General features: G+C 60.1%; 1 protein-coding gene across 2 annotated transcripts in view; it reads right to left on the reverse strand.

Moving 5' to 3' along the window:
* The window catches only part of NEK6 (NIMA related kinase 6), an 81454-nt gene that overhangs the window by 15840 nt on the left and 46077 nt on the right, over positions 1–19537 (reverse strand). For both annotated transcript variants that reach the window (XM_059143012.1, XM_059143011.1), the window contains exons 3-7: positions 17911–18051; positions 16934–16996; positions 11976–12086; positions 7472–7580; positions 7033–7140 (exon numbers count right to left, since the gene is read on the reverse strand). In XM_059143012.1, the coding sequence (XP_058998995.1) occupies positions 7033–7140; positions 7472–7580; positions 11976–12086; positions 16934–16996; positions 17911–18051 (532 nt within the window). The remainder of the gene's footprint in view (positions 1–7032; positions 7141–7471; positions 7581–11975; positions 12087–16933; positions 16997–17910; positions 18052–19537) is intronic.

A 19537-nucleotide genomic window follows, 5' to 3' on the forward strand; every position in this document is an offset into this window, starting at 1 on the left:
CCGTGTCTTTGCACCTGCTGGTCCCCTTGCCTCCGGGGCTCTCTGTGTTCCAGAGAGGTTCAGCTGCGCCCCCACTCCCCTCCCCTGCCCCACCCCGGCCAGGGAGAGCCAGCTGCTCGGTGAGGCCTGGGCGTTCGGTTTGTCCCTCTCTTCAGTCACCACTTTCTTCCTCTGCTGGGGCTCCAGATCCTTCCTCAGGCCTGCATGTGGGGAAAGAGAGTACTACGACCCCTTCTCCTCCACGCTCCCCCCAATCTTCAACCTCTCCATAGCTCTTTCTGCTTTTACCCCCGTTTCCACAGAGCAAGGGGAAGGCAAACCCCCAAAGGTGATAAGGACCTTCTCCCAAGATGTCAGGGCTGCAGGCGGCCATCCACCCACCCTTCCATCACCTGTCCATCAATCTCTCTACCCACCTGTCTGTCCATCCATCCGTCGGTCCGTCCATCCACCCACCCACCCCTCATCACCCACCTATTGTTTGCTTATCTATGCACCCATCAGTCTGTCCAGCCGTCCACCTGTCCTTCTGCATCCAATGTTGACTTGAGACTTGATGCTGCGCTCGGCCCTCCCAGGAGAGGGCCCATCAGGAAGGAGTGAGTTGCCAGCCCCAGGAAGTGTCCAGAAGGACACAGAGAACGGCTGGGCTGACCAGGAGCTGCGGCTGAATCCCCTGGGGGAGACTGTTGATAATCTGGAAGCTGGCCCAACCCCAGACCTGTAGGCTCAGCATCTCCAGGGCTGGCACTCAGACTCTGCTTCTCTCGCGAGCTCCCGGGAGATGCTGACGCCTGTCACAGTCTGCGGAGCTGAGCACAGCCTCCCCCAGCCCCCGACCTGCTTTCAGATGCTCAGACACCTGGGGAAAAAATGAACGTACAAAGTGTTCACTGAGCGTTCACTGGCCTATCCCTGCCGGGTACTGGGTCCTCGTGTCCCCACCCCTAGGCAGATTCTCCAGGTCCCCGGACCCCATCTGCAAGCCTTAAAATTGGGGTGATGGTGTTTTGCCTGCTGTTCCTTGGACTCAGTCTGTAAAACCCGTTTTCCAGCCCAACAACAGATTCTCAAACATTACGAAGCACCACACACAACTTGCACGAGTTTTCAAGATAAAATGAGCCACTTCAAAGAAGTTCCAAGCTTGCAGCAGGGCCCCGAGGATGTAGCCGCAAACCCCAGGGGAGCCGCGATTCTGGGGAAGAGTGGGAGAAGTTGACAAGAGGAGGAGCCCCCTGAAGGCCTCACCCAGCTCGGGCCATAGTCCTGCTCCAGGGGCCCCGGCCAAGCAGCCGCACAGAGTCCGTAGGGTCTCAGACTGAACAGGCCCCTTCTCCTTCTCCTTGGACCTGCCAGTTCCCGGCCGCCCCCCCCCCCCCATCGCTCCCCGCAGCAGGGGACGGGGCTGGCATATGAAACACGAGCCTAGCAAACCCTGACCTTCCCAGCGCCAGCGCCCCAGCGCCGTCTTTGCCTAGAACTCCCGGATTTCAAACTGGGTGGATATCAGAGGAGGACGTGGGACCTCAAAGCGGAAGCTGATTAAAGAGGCCGCCTCCAGGAGACGAGCCACTCCTGTCAAAACAAACTTTGCTACGTCTGGAGATGCTCGCCGTGTTTGAAACGTGTTCATTAGATATGAAAAAGGCAGAGATTTCACATGAAGGAGAGGCTGGCGTCTGTGGGCCGCACTTCTTCCCTGCATGGGGGTCTTGAAAACGGCTGGAGAAACGTGGGGTCCCCCCCCGACATCCCCCACTGCAGGTGTGCCCGGACGCTGGGACCCTGGGCGCAACCCGAGCCGCACAGGCTGGTGCGCGGACGAGGGGCTGCACACACTTCTCTCCCCAGCCTCAGTTTGCCCACTGGGGCCACAGACGGGTTGCACTCATGGGTCCTCAGAGTCCCCCCTTCACCCTTTGGAGCCTTGGTTTCCCTCCGTGGAAATCAGGGACTGAAAACACTGACCCTCCGTGGGTCAGTGCAACTGACCCACATGTCCAAGGGGAAGGGCTCTGGGAAGGCCCCGCGGAGCCCAGGAGGGTGAGGGGAGCTGCGGACAGGGGGGCTGAGGGTGGCAAAGGGAGCAGGGGGACGGCACGGGAGGGAGCGAAGACCAGATTCTGGAACCTGAGCGGCTTCCTCTGAGCTGGGCCCTGGGATCTGCATTTTTGTCTGTGATCTGTCCTAGGAACCCCCCCCCCACCCCTACCACCCCACCAGCCCCCCATCCTGCGGGGGCTCCCCTCTTCTCTGCCCCCAGTGGCTGCCCCCACCTCACTGGCCTGGACCATGCACTGGCTTAGCCTCCCTGTCCTGCTCTCCCCGCCCTTCCCCTGCCCCCCACATCAGACTGGCTGCTCAGCCCCCACAGGGGAAAGGCAGGGGTCCTCCGCTCGGCAGGCAAGAGGCCTCTCCGGACTGTCCTTGCGGCCCCCACTCTGGCCCTCTGGGTGCGTACACACACCGACACGCGCGCGTGCGCGCACACACACATATACACTCCTACCAGGGTCACCTGTATCACAACACGTCAGCAGGTCCCCCTCAAACCACCAGCCAGCCCTATGCTGGGCGGCCCGCGGCCCTGGGATGGGGGAAGCCCCGCCCTGGAGGAAACACTGCCCTTTCCTCAGCGTGGACTAGTTCTGGATTGTTACATCCGTACAAACATCTGCTACATCTAGTTCCCACACTGAGGGTCTCCAGTGGAGCCGCCCATCGGGTCACACAATGCTACAATGCTGCAATTCTGGGCAGCACCCCATTATCCACGCGTCGGGGTCTCTCTCGAGGTGAGGGGGCGTCTTGGATGGCCCCTCACGGCTCTGGCTGGAGCACCCAGCAGGGTGTCACACGGCGAAGGTGCTCCCCTCGTGGCACCTGGGGCTTCCTCCTCTGTTAAGGGGCACAGGGGCCTTCCTGGGGAGCAGCCTGGGGCCCCGGCCCGTGCCCTGCTAAGTGGACAAGTGAACACACAGCTGAGCTGTAGTCTGTCTCCCAGCCAGGCTCCATTCTTCCTTTGTGGGCCCCTGGAGACTCTCTTTCCCTCCCTGGCGTCAGCTCATCTAGGAAGTCTGTGCCCTGAAAATGCCAGGGGTGTGGCAGACAAGCCAGGTGCCTCTTGCCAGCCACATGCAACCTTCTGAGACCCCGCCTCCTGCCAGGTCGGCGCTCAGAACCTGGATCCACCTCCTGAAGCAGGTTTTCTGGGCCAATGGTTCCCCAGTGACCTGGGCCGCAGGGATGGGAGGTGTAGGTCCGGGGAAGGGGTCTGCACGGTGCTCTGTGCCCCACTGATGGGATCCCCTGGGGCGCCTAGCTGTGAGGACCTCGTCCCCACTCAGCAGATGCTCCCCAGGGTCCACCAGGGGCCGAGCACGGGCAGGCTCCGAGGAGTTGCAAGTGTAGCAAGGACAGGATGTTCCCTCTTCCTTCCCTGCTGCCCAGAACAAGCCCTCAGAGTCCCAGGCCGCGCCTGCTGGCAGGGTGGGAGGGCTCCTCACTCCCGAATATCTGGGCATCCAGTGAGCTCAAGCTCATCAGGACCCAAGCCCACCTCCCAGCACGCTGTGGCTCTACTCGGAGGAGAGATGACACCCCAAGGGCCTCTCGTCCCTGGAGCCAGGTGACTTCAGGGATGTAGTACCCCTCTCTCTGGGCCTCAGCATCCTCGTCTGTCAAATGGAGAGCAGAAATCTTGTTGGGATGACTTTTTAAAAAGCAGAATGCTTTCTCAACATCTTTTAAACCTTGTCTCTTTTCACTAAATCACCTCTTTGGTGAGGTCAGAGACAAAAGAAAACTGAAGTAAAGGACAGCCCTGGAAGGGGGAGATGCAGCCCCAGGCCCCTGGCGGTCCCCGGTCTGGCAATGCACTTCAGAGAAGGGGAGGCCAACACCGTGCCTGTGCACAGCAGGCCCTTGGGAGACGGTTCTACCTACCCCTTTATCAGTCCACTGCGGGACTGACTGTCCCTGCCCCCCCACCAGTCTGCAGGCCTCCTCGGAGCAGGGAAGGCTGCATAATCTAGTCCCTAGTCCCTAGCCCCTAGCCCGGGGCCAGGGCGGTCGGCCCGGGGAAGGGAGAAGGAAGGAAGCTATGCCCTGTGGTCGGGCCAGGGGCTGACAGCCTGGGGAAGCCAGCGCACTCGGACTACTGCACCCGATGGGGCCTCCCCTCCGATCGGACCTGTTCCCCAGCCCCGAGAGGCAGGGTGAGGCCCGGCACTGCCCAGCCCTGGGCCCAGCCTGGGGCCGCCCTGTCAGGCTCCCGAACAAGCGGGGCCTGCGCTCCCAGCCCTAGCATTTGTCTTGCAGCTGCTGCCGTGGCTCGGAGCGAGACACTTGCTTGTAGCTTGTGAGCTGTGTAGAGGCAAATCTTTCATTTTTCTTTCATTACGCCGGCGTGTACTGTCACTTAATTTTTATGTATGCAATCCTTCCTGACAAATATGATCTGCTGCCTGGTAATTCGTCTGACGCTCATTCTGCTCCACGCTCTAATTACGGCTCCGATTCCTGACACCGAGGCAGCCGCTCTGCCACCGCTGGGTACCGCACCTGTCAGCCCGGCCATGGCATGACTAATGCCCTTTCATGCCAGCCTCGTGTTAGCAAATACAGGGGCGGGAAGGGGGCTGGAGGTGGGGGGAGGCAGGAGGGGTTGAGATTTGCATAAGACTTACTGGGGGTCAGGGGGGAGAGGAGATGGTTGCCAGGGCAACGTGGCTGCACCCCCCCGCCAGCATCCCTGCATAGTAGGTGCGCAGGTGCGGCGGATACATCATTCACAGCCACGCATGGAGGGTGAAGGAGCCCGGACCCCGCATCCTCACGGAGCCACAACGCAGTGGCAATTAGTTCAATCTCTGGCCCGACCAAGTGTGCGTAGAAGGCTCAGTTGGCTGTTTGTAGACCCTCACGGTGGAGAGGGGGCCCTTCCCCCGCGTCTGGGGGATTGCGTCCCAGGTTACAGCTCTGGGCTGTGCCTGTGGTGGAGCCCAGGCCTCGGTTCTGAGAGCAGGTCCTGGGAGCAGGGCCTGGCCGTGCTCCCCGCAGCCTCTGAGCTCGGGGGAATGGGAGGGTGACTCCTGGACATGGGTACGCGACCCCCAGGAGGGCTCCTTCCATCCGTCACTCAGCCGGGCTGCTGCTCGGAGGCCTCGGGAAGAGTCCGGCCTAGCGAGCAGCCTTTTCCCAAGTTCCAATTCTTTCTCATTAATATAATAAGTGCACCAGTCCGAGTCGATAAACTCACCCTGTCGGACGAGCCCGTATTTGCGCCCGTTCCTAATGATGTGATCCTAACGGGCTCTGACGAGCGCCGCAGTCTCTGTGAGGAGGAACGGAGTGGAGGGGCCTGACTGACAGGGGACAGAGCCAGTGGCTTGAACTCTTCTCTTCTGCAGTTGCCCTTGAATGTCTGACCTTTTGAAGCTCTTAAACCAGAGAGATAAACAGTCTCAAACTCACCAAAAGACTTGGATTGTCCTAAGCAAGGGTCGGAGGGGACCGGGGAAGCCAAGGCTACCTCCCAGCATGGTGGGCTGGGGGCTGCACGGGGAGAGCCGGCACCACCTTCCCAGGCCCGGCCCTGGGCTTCCGGAGGAAGCATGGGCTCCGCAGGAGACGCCGGTGTTCGAGTCCTGGCTCTGCCACTGCGTTAATGGGAAGAATCAGTCCAGCTCCCGGGTTCCAGATGCCTCGTTTGCACAGAGGATCTGACGGACCCTCGTGGCTGTTGGAGGTGTGAGTACAGTGTTGTAAACTCAGGGGATGGTGGGTCCTGCACGTGCTCTCAACCCCCACCCCCCACACTCAGATATCCGCACACTCGTGGAGACACGCACGCATGCATACACACTCGCTCACGCCAGCCAGCAGCTCAGAGCTGTCGAGTCCCAGTTAGCACCTCTCCCCTGATGGTGTGCTTCGCCCTGAGAGCCCCTGAGCCCTTGGGAACGTATGGGCAGTGACAGACTCCACCAGGAGACAGTGTCTTCCAGAAAGCTCCTCCACGGTCGCCGGCAGCTGCTCTCTGTACTCCCGGCGTGCTGAGGCACTTGGGGGGAGCGTGGGGGCCTGCTCAGGGCGGAGAAGACCATGGAGGACAGGGTAGGATCCGAGGCAGGCGGTCAGCCTTGGCACAGGAGCACCTTCCCTGGCCGACACCACCTCGGAGAGCCAGGAACGGGCCGGGTGGGGGCCGGATGTGCCTGTCGTATCTGAGTCCTTCCTGCCTGGCCCTGGCTCAACGCTGAGATGCCCTGCTGTCACGCACGGCTATGTCCACGTTCCGTGGGGGGCTCTGCGGGTTTCTCTATCCTAATCAAATGCAAATGCCTCGTCCTCCCCCATTCTGTGAGTCACACCCAGTCCCGTACCGCTGTATGGATTCTGAACTGGGCATCGCTGCAGGTACCCCGAAACCCACACCTGCCCAAGTGTGTGCCCAAGTCCAGCCCTTGGGTGCTCCCGAGCTCCTGGAACGGTGCCAGCCTGGCAAGCTTGACACTTAGGCGCCCCCGTCCTGCAGCACCCTGTGCACCCTGCCCTCCAGCTCACTGGTCCCTGTTTCCTGTCCCCACGAGCTCCCTGGCACTCTGCCTCCTCCTGCTGGGTAAGAACTTTGTCCCTCAAGCTTCAAAACTGACTGTTTAGAAGCCAAAAACTGGAAATAGCTCCAGTGTACCCCACCAGGACGGAGTCCCACGTGGGGAACACAACACCGCAACGAGAAAGACGGACGGCTGCCTCGAACCGCAACAGAGCCGCACAAGATGCCGTCCTTTCTAGAAGGGGCGTGGAGCAGAGTGAGGGTGCAGCGGAGCCCCACCCAAGGCTTCTCAGGGTCTCCGTTTACCCCCTCTGGGTCACTGGTGTGGAGTGGTAAGCGAGGTCTAGGGCTCAAGAAGGCATTTCCTGGCATTAACGAACCAAAGGCTGAGTGGGGAGAATGCTCGCCTCCCGCCACGCGGTCACGCAGGACCTCCAGCCACTGTTGGGACGTGGGACAGGCCTCCTTACCTAGGGAGTGGGCTGCGGTGGTCTCGGAGCTAAAGAAGCGACCCAGGCCAAGGTCACCAAGCTTCACGACCCCCGTGGCTGTGATGAACACGTTGGCAGGCTTGATGTCTGCGGAAGAAGGGGAAGGTGGTTGGCGCGGGGCTAGGTGAGGGCGGGTGGGCGGGACGGGCTGCACGGAGCACCGTGGCTGTCCTCAGGGGCTCCCGGCGCGGGCATGTGGGGGGCCCCGAGCTGGACTCTCTGATGCCCCTAAGGACAGGCACCGTACTCGACACCTGCCTGGCTGGGTGACATGGCATTGTCCCACCTCCTTAAGGATGTCCCCAGAGCTACAGAGAGCAGAGGCAACGCGGCTTCCCAGGCCTCGGGGGCACCTGGCCTCCCCCCGCCCACCTCCCCCCGCTCAGGGCCTACGGCTCAGGGAGGGCCCTGCACGTACCTCGGTGCATCACACGGCGGGAATGCATGTGTTCCACGGCGCTGCACAGCTGGGCGAAGTATTTCCACACCGTCCGCTCGGGGATGAGCCGCTTCTGCTTCTTAAAGTACTGTGGGGAACCAGGGGTTACAGGTCTGGTGACGGGCCACAGGGCAGGGCCTCTGTCCTGTCCCCAGGGGCAGCCAGCACCCGGCACGGGCTAGGCAGGCAGGCTGCTGAACCCACAGTAAGTCTGGGATGAAGGGGGCTGTGTCCCCAGGAGTGCCATTCACGGTCCCCCGCCAGCCCCCGGCCCTGCACTGACCTCCCTGAGGCTGGGGCAGCCCGGGCCCAGAGTGTGTGTGTGTCCTAGACGGCTGTGCTGACCGCACCCTGAAGGCCACTCACAGTCAGGCCTGCGCAGGCATTTTCTAGACGCATGCCCTTCTCTTCCCACAGCCCGCTGGGGAGCTCCCTGCAGCAGGGGGCCGGCAAGGGCCGTCTCGGCCCCAAGCCCCAGCCTGGCCCAGACGGTGGGCACCCAAGGCTCGGTAGGGAAGTCCCAGCTGCCCCAGCAGATCTCAGGGCGTGCCATGGTTCACCAAGGCAGCGGGGGCTGTGAGGACATAGCTTGACATTCTCCAACGGACCCCCCCAGTTTTGACAGGCCACGAACCAACCTCATTGCCTCAAGAAACGTATTTAATGCTCCAGAAAAGCAAACCAAAGCCCCAAACCACCCAAGCTTCCCTGAGCGCACTCTAAGTAACCACATGCCCTGGAAGGAGCGAATGGAGAACAGGTCGTCGTCCACGTCCTTCTGGGGAGTCTCCTGTGCGTGAGAGCGGTGGGGACAATGACGTGTGCACACCAGGAACCTGAGGACCAGGTTGCTGTCCAGAGGCTTTTGGCCTCAGAACAACCATCGTTTCCAAAGCAGCCAGCGGCAAAGCCATAGGCCCACCCGTCCTGGAGCTGCTCTGTGCACAGAGGACAGGGACTGACCTGGGACACACGCCTGGCTGGGGGAAGGGAGTGCGGCGTGGAACACAGGAGCTGGGGTAACATCTCCCTAGCACCTGCCTCGTGCAACCTCCGTGCTGGGCCCTCAGCAGGGTGATGGCTCCCATTTTACAGATGAGGAACCTAAGGGCCGCTCAGGGGCCGATAAGGGGCAGTCACAGACCAGCCTGGGCCTTCAGCCTACAAAGGCCAAGCTCTTTTTTATTTTTATTTTTTTTTAAGATTATTTATTTATTTATTTGACAGAGAGAGAGAGAGAGAGAGAGAGAGAGAAAGAGATCACAAGAGGCAGAGAGGCAGACAGAGAAAGAGGGGGAAGCAGGCTCTCCACTGAGCAGAGAGCCTGATGCGGGGCTCGATCCTGGGACCCTGAGATCACAACCGGAGCCGAAGGCAGAAACTTAACCCACTGAGCGACCCAGGTGCCCCAAAGGCCAAGCTCTTAACTTTAACTCGAACGTTAACTTTGAATGATACCAATAACCATCAGATGAGCAACTGAGCTCAGAGAGGTTTAGGAACTTGTCTGACGTCACCTGGCTGGAGTGCCAGAGCTGGGGCCAGATCCAGACACTCTAACAACGGGATTGTGCTAGCTGGAAGACTGTGGTCTGGCAGGAAAGCCCCAGAGGCTCTCCTGAGGCTCCATTCTGGGAGGGGGACCTCATGGATGAGTGAGGCTATAGCCCAGACTGCTAGCACGGGACCCCAATCCCCCCCAGGCCACCCCAGGCTTCCGTGGTGGGCTGGGCTGCAGTGTTATTTACGCTGTGATGTTGGTTAATCCTCATTACAGCTTTGAAACTCAGCTGTGAAAATGGTGATTTTCTAAATGTCACGTCCTGTAAGTGCCGTGTGACATTTAGCGGGAAGGCGCAGAGTCTCTGGTGGGTGTTGGGGTGGCGGCAACTCTCAGCTTCACTGTCCATCATAAATAACGCTGGCACCGTGGCAGTGGTGGCACTGCTCGGCCTGAGGCAGCAGAGCCCCTGGGACGCAGGGTCTCCTGGTCAGCAGCCTCCCGGCAAGCCCAGCGGGGCGACCGTGGTGCGGTGGCAGTCCACAGCCCTCGCACGGCCTGATTTCCCCCTCAAGCCCAGAGGCAGCCAGAGAGTTAGAAAGGCCAGGGAAATGGAGCTCCTCCCAAGCCCCAGGCATTGCACTGGGTATATTACAGATGGGGAGACTGAGGCATAGGGACCAGCCCAAGGGAGGAGGTTTGAGCAGCTGTGTCTGACTCCAGACCGAGGGTCTCTCTCCTGCCCGGCCCTGCTCTCCCGCTTGCTGGGGGCAGCACCCAGCCAGGCCCTACAGGTAAGGGCCCTGGAGCTGCAGCAGAGGGAGGAGGAGGCAGGAGGCAGGAAGGGGCCCCATGACCGTGAGCTAGGAGGCCCCGTGCCAGGAAAAGAGGGCTCCTGAGATGGGGCCAAGAAGCCAGAATGCTGCCCCAGAAGCCCCATGGGGGAGCAGCTGACTTGAACCTTGGGCCAAGGAGGCCAGAGAAGTGCACAGAAGGGGAGCAAAGCTGGCGAGGGGGCACTGCAAGGTGTGGGACACCCACATGTCTCCCTCCTCTCTTTTCCCCGGAAGGAGCCTACACTCAGCCCCGCTGGCTCCCATAGTCCCCAGAATGTCTCCAGCACAACCCCAGGACAGAGAGGGAAGCAGAGCTTTATGGGCAAGGGGATTGATTTGCTGTCACTCCTACCCCCCCACCGTTTGACCCCAGTCCCCACCCTGTGGACTGAGAGGCTGCAAGGAGTCCGGGGTCTGTGGGCGCCTTAGTGGGGGCAGCGTCGCCATGGGCCGCACTCCAGGGCCCTTCCTCTGTCTCCTCTCCATCCCCTGTCCACTACCTCCGTCCCCACCCCCCATCCCTCCTCTGCTGAACATCTAGCCTTTCTTCTAGAACACAACGATGACCATGTCTACTCCCCACTGTGAGTCCTAGGAAGCTCCCTGCTGACCTTGAGGCAAGGTCTCGAATCCTGGGGCTGGACGGTGAGGCCCTGGGTGGCTTGACTACCTCGCCTCCCTCTCAACTCCTGCCTCTACTTCATCCAGAGCTTTGTGGACTCTGGACTGTTCATGCCCCTGGGCTCTTGCACAAGCTGTTCTGCCACTAGACCACTGCTCTTCTTGCAGGTCTCAGGTCAGGTGTCACCTCCTCCAGGAAGCCTTCCTGGGCTCCCATAAGGCCCTGAACTTGGCTCACTCACACCAGCTGGTGACTGTCCATCTATGGGTCTGCCCTTCTGTTAGAAGGCGAGCCCCCTGCGGGTAGCACCCACACCGCGGTCTCAGCACGGGGGCTGGCACACAGCGTGCGCAGGGTGCATGCGTGTTCGGCAGGAGAACGACATGAAGGAGAATGGCAGTGGCGGGGGAGGAACTGAGACATGATAGAGCACGTCTGTTCCCACCAGGGATCCGTGCGGAGATTAACATCCCTGCAAACACATTAATATGTCAACGAAAATATAAAAGCAGGTGATAACAGCTCAAGTAATGCCGCTTCCCAATGACGCCCCAATTCCTAGGAGCCAAATTTCAGAAGAGCAAGCGCGGAGCAATTGCTCAGAATCCCCTGCGCCTGGTGGGAAAGACGGAGAATCCACGTCTGGCCCCGTTTGCAAGTGTTGCTGGGAGCGAGGTGGGGGCGCCGGCGTCGCTGGCTGTGCTCGGGAGCAGCGGGGAGGCTGATGGGGGGCCCGCAGCGCCGGCATGCAGGCTGGCCAAGCCAGCAGGGAGCAGGCTCTTGAGCTTGGGGGCCCACACCGAGGCTGTGCAGCCTCAGGCAGGGAGCTAAACCTTTCTGAGCTTGGCTATCTAGGGCAGTGTGCACTCGGTGAGTGAAATGTGTGCTCGGCATGGCTGTGGCTCAGATTGGGTGCTCCGTCGATGGGACTGGGATGGTTCCCAAGTCCAGACTCACAGTGGGCCTGGTCCTGGGCCCCAGGAGGAGGGGCGCTGGGGTCAGAGCACTGCGGGGGCTGCCGTGGGAGGCAGAGCAATAATAGCCAGACCCGGCAAGTCACTCAGCCTCTCGGAGACCCCTGGCCTTGGCCATGACAGGGGAATGAGGGTGTCCCTCAAGCGCTGGAGGGGCCCCAGGGTAATCACTCAGCTGCTGGTGTCTGGAGAGGGTCACAGGCTGGGAAACAGAGCTGGGCCACACAGACATGGCTCTGTCCCCCACGTGACTGGGCATCCTTGGGTGAGTCTCATAGCATTTCTGGGCTCAGTTTTTGCTTTGGGAGGTTGGATGCACAACACACTTCCCCAGATTCTGTGAGCTGGGCTTCTGTCCTAACACAGGGTTCTGGCCCCGTTCCTTCTATGAGGCAGAAGTGACAGGCTGTGGGACACCAGAGAACTGCTTTCTGTCCTTGGGGCTGGAGCTCAAGGGGGCACTCGCCAGGCTGGGTGGCTGCCTGACCCTGGGCTCCGTGGGTCCTTGCACACCCAGCCCACAGCTGGCCGGCCTGCCAGGCACACTTACCTTGATCATCTGCGAGAGGTCCCCCGCGTCGGCCAGCTCTAGTACAATGTTCAGCTCATTGTCCTCAATAAACGAGTCCAAGTACTTGATGATGTTGGGATGGTTCAGTTGCTGTCCAAAGAGAGAAAGATGGGGAGGCAGAACCAGTGAGGGCCAGTTCAGCCCCCCGCCTGCCCCTTGTTAGCCAGCCCTGGCTTTGCTGCAGAGAACAGTGTCGCCTGGGAGTCAGGGAGATCTGGGCCACCCTGGGAAAGCCCTTCTGCATCTCTTGAGTCTCAGTGTCCTCATCTGTATGATGGGCACAATGTGCTGAAGGGCAGTGGTAAGGACTGGATGGGCTGAGACCCCTGCAATGTTTAACTTGGAGACTCCTGTGCTGAGACGCCATGGACACTCCTGGACAGGGTCCTGCATCTCTTCCTCCTCGCCCCCCACGACCTTCAAGGTTAGGGCCCCGACCCTCTTCCCCCTGCTCTAGCGCTGGGCTCAGCAGGCGTGCAGCTGGCGCTCCCCAGGGCGTCCATCTCCCTTCCTCCTTCTCACCCTCCACTTGACACACCCTTGTGAAATCTGGAAAAACCCCAACCATTTCTGGCCTGAAAGCTGCCCTGAGTGCTTAGCTCTGCGCCGAAGCCCGGCCTCTGGCCCAACCACCATGGTGCGCGCGTGTTTGCCAGATGGGACAGCACCCCACTGGCTGGAAGCCAGTCCCCGCCTGGCCGAGAGGGGACAGACCCTGGCAACTGCTTATAATGTAAGCTGACGGTTTCCACCAAAACGATTCCAGGGTCTGGGAAAACAGAGGGGACTCGAACATTCTGCCAGAGCCGGGTCGGCCAAGTCCACGGGGGCACTCATCAGCTGACAAGCAGAGGCCACCTTAGCACACATTTTCTAGAGGCCTGGAAGTTGCAGTGAGGGGGACGTGTGTTTATGCTGTGCGGACCTATGCCCGCCTTTGGATTCTAAAATGAGGGGGACGTTGGGAGAGATTATGTGGCTATGCTGTTCCCTACCTATTCTTCCCCCCCACTTATTCAAGCCCGCTCCGGATGGCGGGCACACCTCAGTCAGATGGCCTCTGTCGCAGGCCATGTGGCTCCTTGAGCTCTACTCTGCCTGCTGGAGTCCTCAGGCCCCTGCTCTGGGTCAGCCCCTGACCCGGGTGTGGGCGCACTGGCTCCTCCCGCCCCCGTAGCCAGCTCCTGCCCATCTCGATCGGCTGTCCTGCTGGGCTGCCCTGCAAACATTCTAATTCTAGTTCCAGCTTCTACATTTGGGTTTTTGATGCATTTCAAATACATTTTTATGTACGATGTGAGGTAGGGGTCCAGGCTCACTTCTGTCCTTCTGGATGTTCAGTTTTCCCAGCACCGGGGATTCCAAGACTTTCTTTTGTCCGCTGAGTTGCTTTGGTGCCTTTGTCAAAAAATCATCTTACCCAGATGTTGTCTTGAGGTCTCCCCGGAGCTAACACTGCCCATCACACCAGCTGCCCTCAGAACACATCGCATTCCAGATATATTTTTCATTTACAACAAAATATCAAAGTGAATGGAATGTGGCACTTCGCAAAGTTGGTCGCTTTGCTGTTGTTGTTGTGGTGAACACTATTCCCCCCACCCCCACCCCCGCTCTGTCACTGACCCCTCCTGGGCCTCACCTCATGACTTCCCTGGGACACCGCACACCCTTCTCCGGGAGGAATCCCAGAGACCCTCCAAGGTCATCAGCAGGTCGGGCATCACTGTTCTGCAGATGACTTAGAAAAACTGGAGGGGGTTTGGGTGGGAATTAAAGCTTCAGTCAAAGGGGCTGTTCCCTCCAGGTGTGGGCTCCTGGGAAAAAGATGGGGAGGCCTCTCTCCCTGCTCGTACGGCAATGCTGAGGAGGAGAGGTAAGGCAAAGCCTTCCTCATATACCCAGCTGGGCACAAGGGACAGACTGGGGCAAAAAGGGACCCCAGAGGTCAGCTGGGGGAAATCCCTGAAGCCGGAGGGGAGGGGTTGATTCTGGGACCAAGGTGGGCCCAGAGCCTGGTCTGGTCACCACAGACCACTGTCCACCCAGAGCCCCCTTCTCAGTCTGTAGTCCGTTGGTGAGCCCCAGTGTATAAAGATTTGTTTGAGTGAGAGACAGCGCGTGTACGCACACACACAAGCAGGAAGGACAGAGGGAGAGAGACTCTCTAGCAGGCTCCACACTAAGTACAGAGCCTGATGCAGGGGTCAATCTCCCAATCCTGAGATCTCCACCTGAGCTGAAACCAACAGTCAGACGCTTCACTGAGGCCCCTCAGGTGTGTCTTAAAGTGGACAGGCTTGGGCCAAAATATAAGTGCTCCAAAGGTGCGGATGGCTTGGGTTCTGGGGTTTGTGGGTGGGGGAGGGGTAGCCGCTCTGGCTTCAGGTATCTGGGTTCTAGATCCATCTCCAGTGCAGTTTCTCCGGCAGCATCGGCCACCCTCTCGCTCCCCTGTGTTGCCACGATCCACACCCATCCCTTTCCTCACAACCTGCAGCTCCACAAGATGGAGCTGCCCCTGAGGCCCTGGGCCAGGCCTGGCGGTGGTGGCAGCTGCCGAAGGCTGGATGCTGGCCGGGGGGTCGTGGTGGTGGTGGAGAGGGAGGGCAGGAAGGCAGAGGTGACAATAACGGGAGCAGCTTTCCTTTTCGAATCTCTGTCCCACCTGAGGCCCCTCTGGGACGTGCTACAGTGGGCTGTCTAGAATGTGTCTCCCCTCCTGGCTGCATCCCTGTGTCCAACACTCGGGGCTGCCACAACCCTCTGTGTGACGCATGATCTGTGCTCGTCTTCCAACAGGGCCTACCGCCCTGCCCCACGTCTGCCAGCCTCTGCACTGGGAGGTTTTGGGGTTTGGTCCTGGCATGAATGAAGCAAACAGTGTCGCCTCACAGCCCCTCTGAGAACTGTGTTTCCCTTTGTTTTGCAGGAAACACCTTGTACCCGGGGAACGTCCTGTTGACTTCCCGTGGGCAGGCTGGGGAGCCGGGAAAGCGCTGGCGTCGAGCAGCTCAGTTGTAACTGAGAGGACCTGGGCTGCCTGTGACCAAGCTCCTGCCACACGCCAGACGCAACACCGAGCTCTTCCAGCCCAGCTTCTCACAAACCCCGACAGCGGAAGACAGGATGGGTATCATTGCCCCCTTTCTACGGATGAGGAAGTGGAGGCCCTGAGCATCAATAGCAGCCACACAGCTAGCGATGGAGGGGCGTGCCGACCTCTCGAGCCATGGTCAGTGGCGTGTGACCACACGGCAGCCCAAGAAGGGACAGAGCCTTCCAGGTCACACCAAGCCTGGCTCCCTTCACTGGAGACCGGGGACCGGGGACTGTGTGCGCACACGCAGATCCTTCCTTGCTGTGAATGGCACACGTGCGTTCTTGGCCACAAGAAGGGAGAGAGTATGGGTGACCGGGACAGCCAGTCCCCAGCGCTGGGGAATCAGAGTCCTGAGATCACACCCGGGGCCCAAAGTTGACTGTCACGTAAAATTTAAACCACGTTATTTGAAGGGACTTTTTGGACCTGGGATAGCCGGAGTTGACGACGCCTCCTGATAAGCCTCCCCGTGACCCCTCGTGGCCGGGGTCCCCTCCCAGGGAGGGCTCGTGAGTCCCAGGGGGCCCCATAACTGCTGTTCGCAGCCTCTTCAGGGGCTCTGCTGTTGTTCCCACATTCGAGTCCCACCTCTTGGATGTGGCATCCAAGGCCACCACAGCCTGGTCCCACCAGTTGCTCATGGCCAGGACCCTGGCAGCAGGCTCCTGTCGGCTTCCAGATTCTGGGACGGGGCCCTGAGCTCTGCAGGGCTTCTCCTGCACTCCCTGGGCCCAAGGGTAGCCAGCCTCACCCCCATAGTCACGCGGCTGGGCTGCTGGGCTGCTCCCCACTGCTTGGGAGTCGCTGAGGGAAGGGATGGGGCCTGAGAGCCCAGGGCAGACCCACTAGTGCAAATGGGTTGTCTAGACCCCGCGGGAGGGTGTCCGTGTCTGTGGCCCAGCCCTCCGCCGCGCAGAAAGGGCCAACGCCAAGTGCGCGCCTGCTGGGTGCTCCACTGCGCTGGGCCCTCTGCAGACACTATTTAATCTTCTCTAACTGCCCGTATTCCGCACGGCAGATACTCTCACCGCTGAGCAGACGGGCAAATGGACACTCCCGGAGGCTCCGTCACTTGCTTAGGGTCACAGGGCTTGTAAATGAAGACATCAGAATTTGAACTCGGGCTCCTGGGCCTCTGAAACCCATCCCATTCCTCCTCCACCATCACCTCTGAGACCCCAGGTAGATGCCTAAGCCTTGGGAACAGGGAGGGATCTCCAGGAGGGAGCAGCCCTAGGCAGGGGCTGAGTCTAGTCCAGAAAGTTCTGCTGTCTCTGATGCTGGGGAGACCAGTGAGGAAGCCAGCGGGGGAGGGAAGGAAAGATCACCATCCCCCACCCCAAGGTGCCCTGGCACGTGTGTCCTTCCTGCAAGCCACTCCCACGTGGACACCCTGCCTCCTCTTTGGGGAGGTCTGGGAAGAGCCCAGCAAGGTGACAACCCAGGTCCCTCAGGCACCAGGAACCCTGGGCCACATATCTGGTTTTGCGGCCTCTCCACCATTCCAGGCCAGCCTCACTGAGTCCCCGGGGGAGTTTCTGCTGGGTGGCAGTGCCTCGGTGCCCCGAGGGGGAAGGCCTTCGGTAACGTGCGCTGCCGTCCATAAGCACAACCAACATGGGCGAGGACAGTGAGTCGGAGGCACCACGAGGGCTGGGCAGAGAGGTGAGGTGGGGCCTCCACTCACCCAGCCATGACAAAGCCACCTGGGCTGAAAAGGCTGTTGTCTCGGAACCTAAGAGGCCCTGGGCTGTGGTGGCCATGAGGTGGCCCAGTCCGGGGACCAGGCCACCACAAGGAAGTGAGGGTCTCCTGCTCACCCCAGGGTGCTTACCTTCAGGAGGCCAATCTCCTTGACACAGTCCTGCCTGGCTTTGGCGTCCATCATCTCGAATATCTTGAGCCAGAGGAAAAAGAGAAAGACTGGTTAACACCCAGCTCCCAGAGCCCCCACTGGGAGCCACGAGGACTGGAACTCCCAAAACCCATCTTGGCACAAAAAAGCAGGACAAAGAGCCAGACGAGCCCCTCCTAGGAAGACCAACGGGTCTTTTCCCAGCAGAGGGGCCCGTCTCGCCTCCAGTGGCCTGGAGCCCCATGTGGTTGGCAGTCTGCAGACCAGCAAGAAAACCACCCCGTGGGTCTGCCGCCAGGCTCCCCACCCGGGGCAGCGGGGCAGCGTCTGAGTCATCTGAGTCATCTGAGTCACCTTCTCTCTCCCGGGCCTCCTTTGTGGCCCAGGCTGTTAATCCTATTCTTAAAGGACAAATGAGCAAACTGAGGTGTCAGGGAAGCTCTGCGGGAAGGTTTAAAGCTCCTTCTGGGGCCAAACCCAGTGGCCCTCAGTGAGATGCCTCCTGGCTTCACGTGCTCAAGCCCCGTTCCTACGGAAGCCAGAAAAGGCTCTCAAGCCCAGAGGCGAGCAGCAAGTGTGGGGTTTAGGGTGAGCAGGTGCGGGTCGGAGTCTGAGCTCCCCATCAGCTCGCTCTGTGGGCCCGGTGAGATCGATACTCAGGCCTCTGCAGCTTTCCTGATCTGAAAAATGGGGTGACCTGGCAGGCCGTTCTCAAGTCATGGCCCATTATACAGTGGCGCTCAATGTATGCTCATTTCCCTTTTCCTTTATGGCTTGCAAGGAGCTTTCAGCAGCAGTAGCCCACCTAATCCTTCCCATGGCCCACAGAGTAGGGTCCTGATTGCAGGGGAAGGGGGCGAGAAGGAAGGGGCAGCAACTGGCCCAGGGCCAAAAAGTTTAGACACAGAAGCTGGCTCCTGTGACCGGGCTTTGACCCCACGAGGGAGATGGCTCACCTGCACCTTCTTCAGAGCCACCGTCTTCCTGTCCAGCAGGCAGGTGGCCTTGTACACCTCACTGAACTGTCCTCGGCCTATCTTCTTCTCAATCTGGAAGTCGGCCAGCGAGCAGCGAAAAGACAGGGTGTTTGGGTGCCTCTGGAGGAGAGACAGAGGCCATCAGCGGCCACCAGGCTGCAGTGAGGGGCCGGGACCTTGGCAGCGGGCCCCCCTACAGAACCCGGCGACTCCCCTAGCTCCTCCAAGGTGAAGGAAGGACTGTGACTGCCAGTGTCGCTGCCAGAGACTTTATCGCCCCCCCCGGGGGCTGTCCACGCCATGACACCCCCACTCTGCAGACAAGACCCTGAGGCTGCGGGTGTCCACCAGCCCTCATTACCTGATCGTTCATTAGACTGCGTGTTCCCATCTCCTGCTCCCAGAAAGGTGAGCCCCTGGGGCCAGGGCCTTGCCCACCTTGTTCACTCCTGAATCCCTGGTGCCCGGGTCGGAGCCAGCAAGCAGAACAGGGGCAATTAAGGGGTGAAGGAAATGATCTGTCAAGGTCACACAGCGAGGGGGAGGCCCTGCTGGGTCTCCCTGGCCCCATGGCCTTCCACGTGTAGTCCCCGACCCTGCGCCTGCAAGTCACTGTCAGATGTGGCAACTTCCCCCTCCTGGGCTGCCTGCTCCCGTCTCGCCTTGAGAAAACCGGCTTCCGTCGGCAGCTTTACCGTTCTGAGCCCTTGTATGGAGAAACAACCCCCTTTACGGCGACAGGAAGAATCCGGACGCTTCGTGCCAACCTGCCAGGGGCCCGGGCTGAGACCGACCACGGAGCAGTCGGACCTGCCCTGGGATCGAGATGCTGGGCGAGGGACCCCCTCCCCATTCCCACACCACACGTGGGACATGCTCTGGGAAGAAGGAGAGAAAGGGGGACAAACTCAGGCCCTGGAACCCTGGCGGTGGGGAGGGAGGGGCCGCGGCTCGGTTCTGCCCCCGCTTCCCGCTACAGCCCCCACTCCCTACTCTGGGGCGGAGGTCACTGCCGCTGGGGACCCTCTGGGCTGGGAGCAGTGCGAGGACAGGGTCTCGCATGTAGAAGGGCTACAGAAACATCTGCGGAGTTCATTTGGGGGTGTGGGGGGGATGAGAAACACCGAGAGCCCCACCGAGGCAGGAAGGACCAGGTTTGCATTTTCTGATCTGAAAAGGCCTTTTCCAGACTGGGGCTGGAAACACCCACGGGGGTGGAAGACCGGGTATTTTATTGGGCTGCGTTCTAGAACTCTCCTTAACCCGAATCCCAACCTCTTAGACAAAGAAGCCCTGGCAGGAGCCTGGGGAGCCCTGTGTGACTGGCATCCTGCTCAGGACGTCTGTTCTTAATCAACTTCCATTTTTCCTTCTTTGTCTTTACTACACCAATGTTCAGGGTTTTTTTTAAAGATTTAATTATTTGACAGAGATCACAAGTAGGCAGAGAGGCAGGCAGAGAGAGAGGAGGAAGCGGGCTCCCTGCTGAGCAGAGAGCCTGATGCGGAACTCGATCTCAGGACCCTGAGATCATGACCTGAGCCAAAAGCAGAGGCTTTAACCCACTGAGCCACCCAGGTGCCCCAAGATAGCGCACTTTTTAAAC

This window comes from Mustela lutreola, chromosome 12 (genome assembly GCF_030435805.1).
Source record: "Mustela lutreola isolate mMusLut2 chromosome 12, mMusLut2.pri, whole genome shotgun sequence".
Taxonomy (NCBI): Eukaryota; Metazoa; Chordata; class Mammalia; order Carnivora; family Mustelidae; genus Mustela; species Mustela lutreola.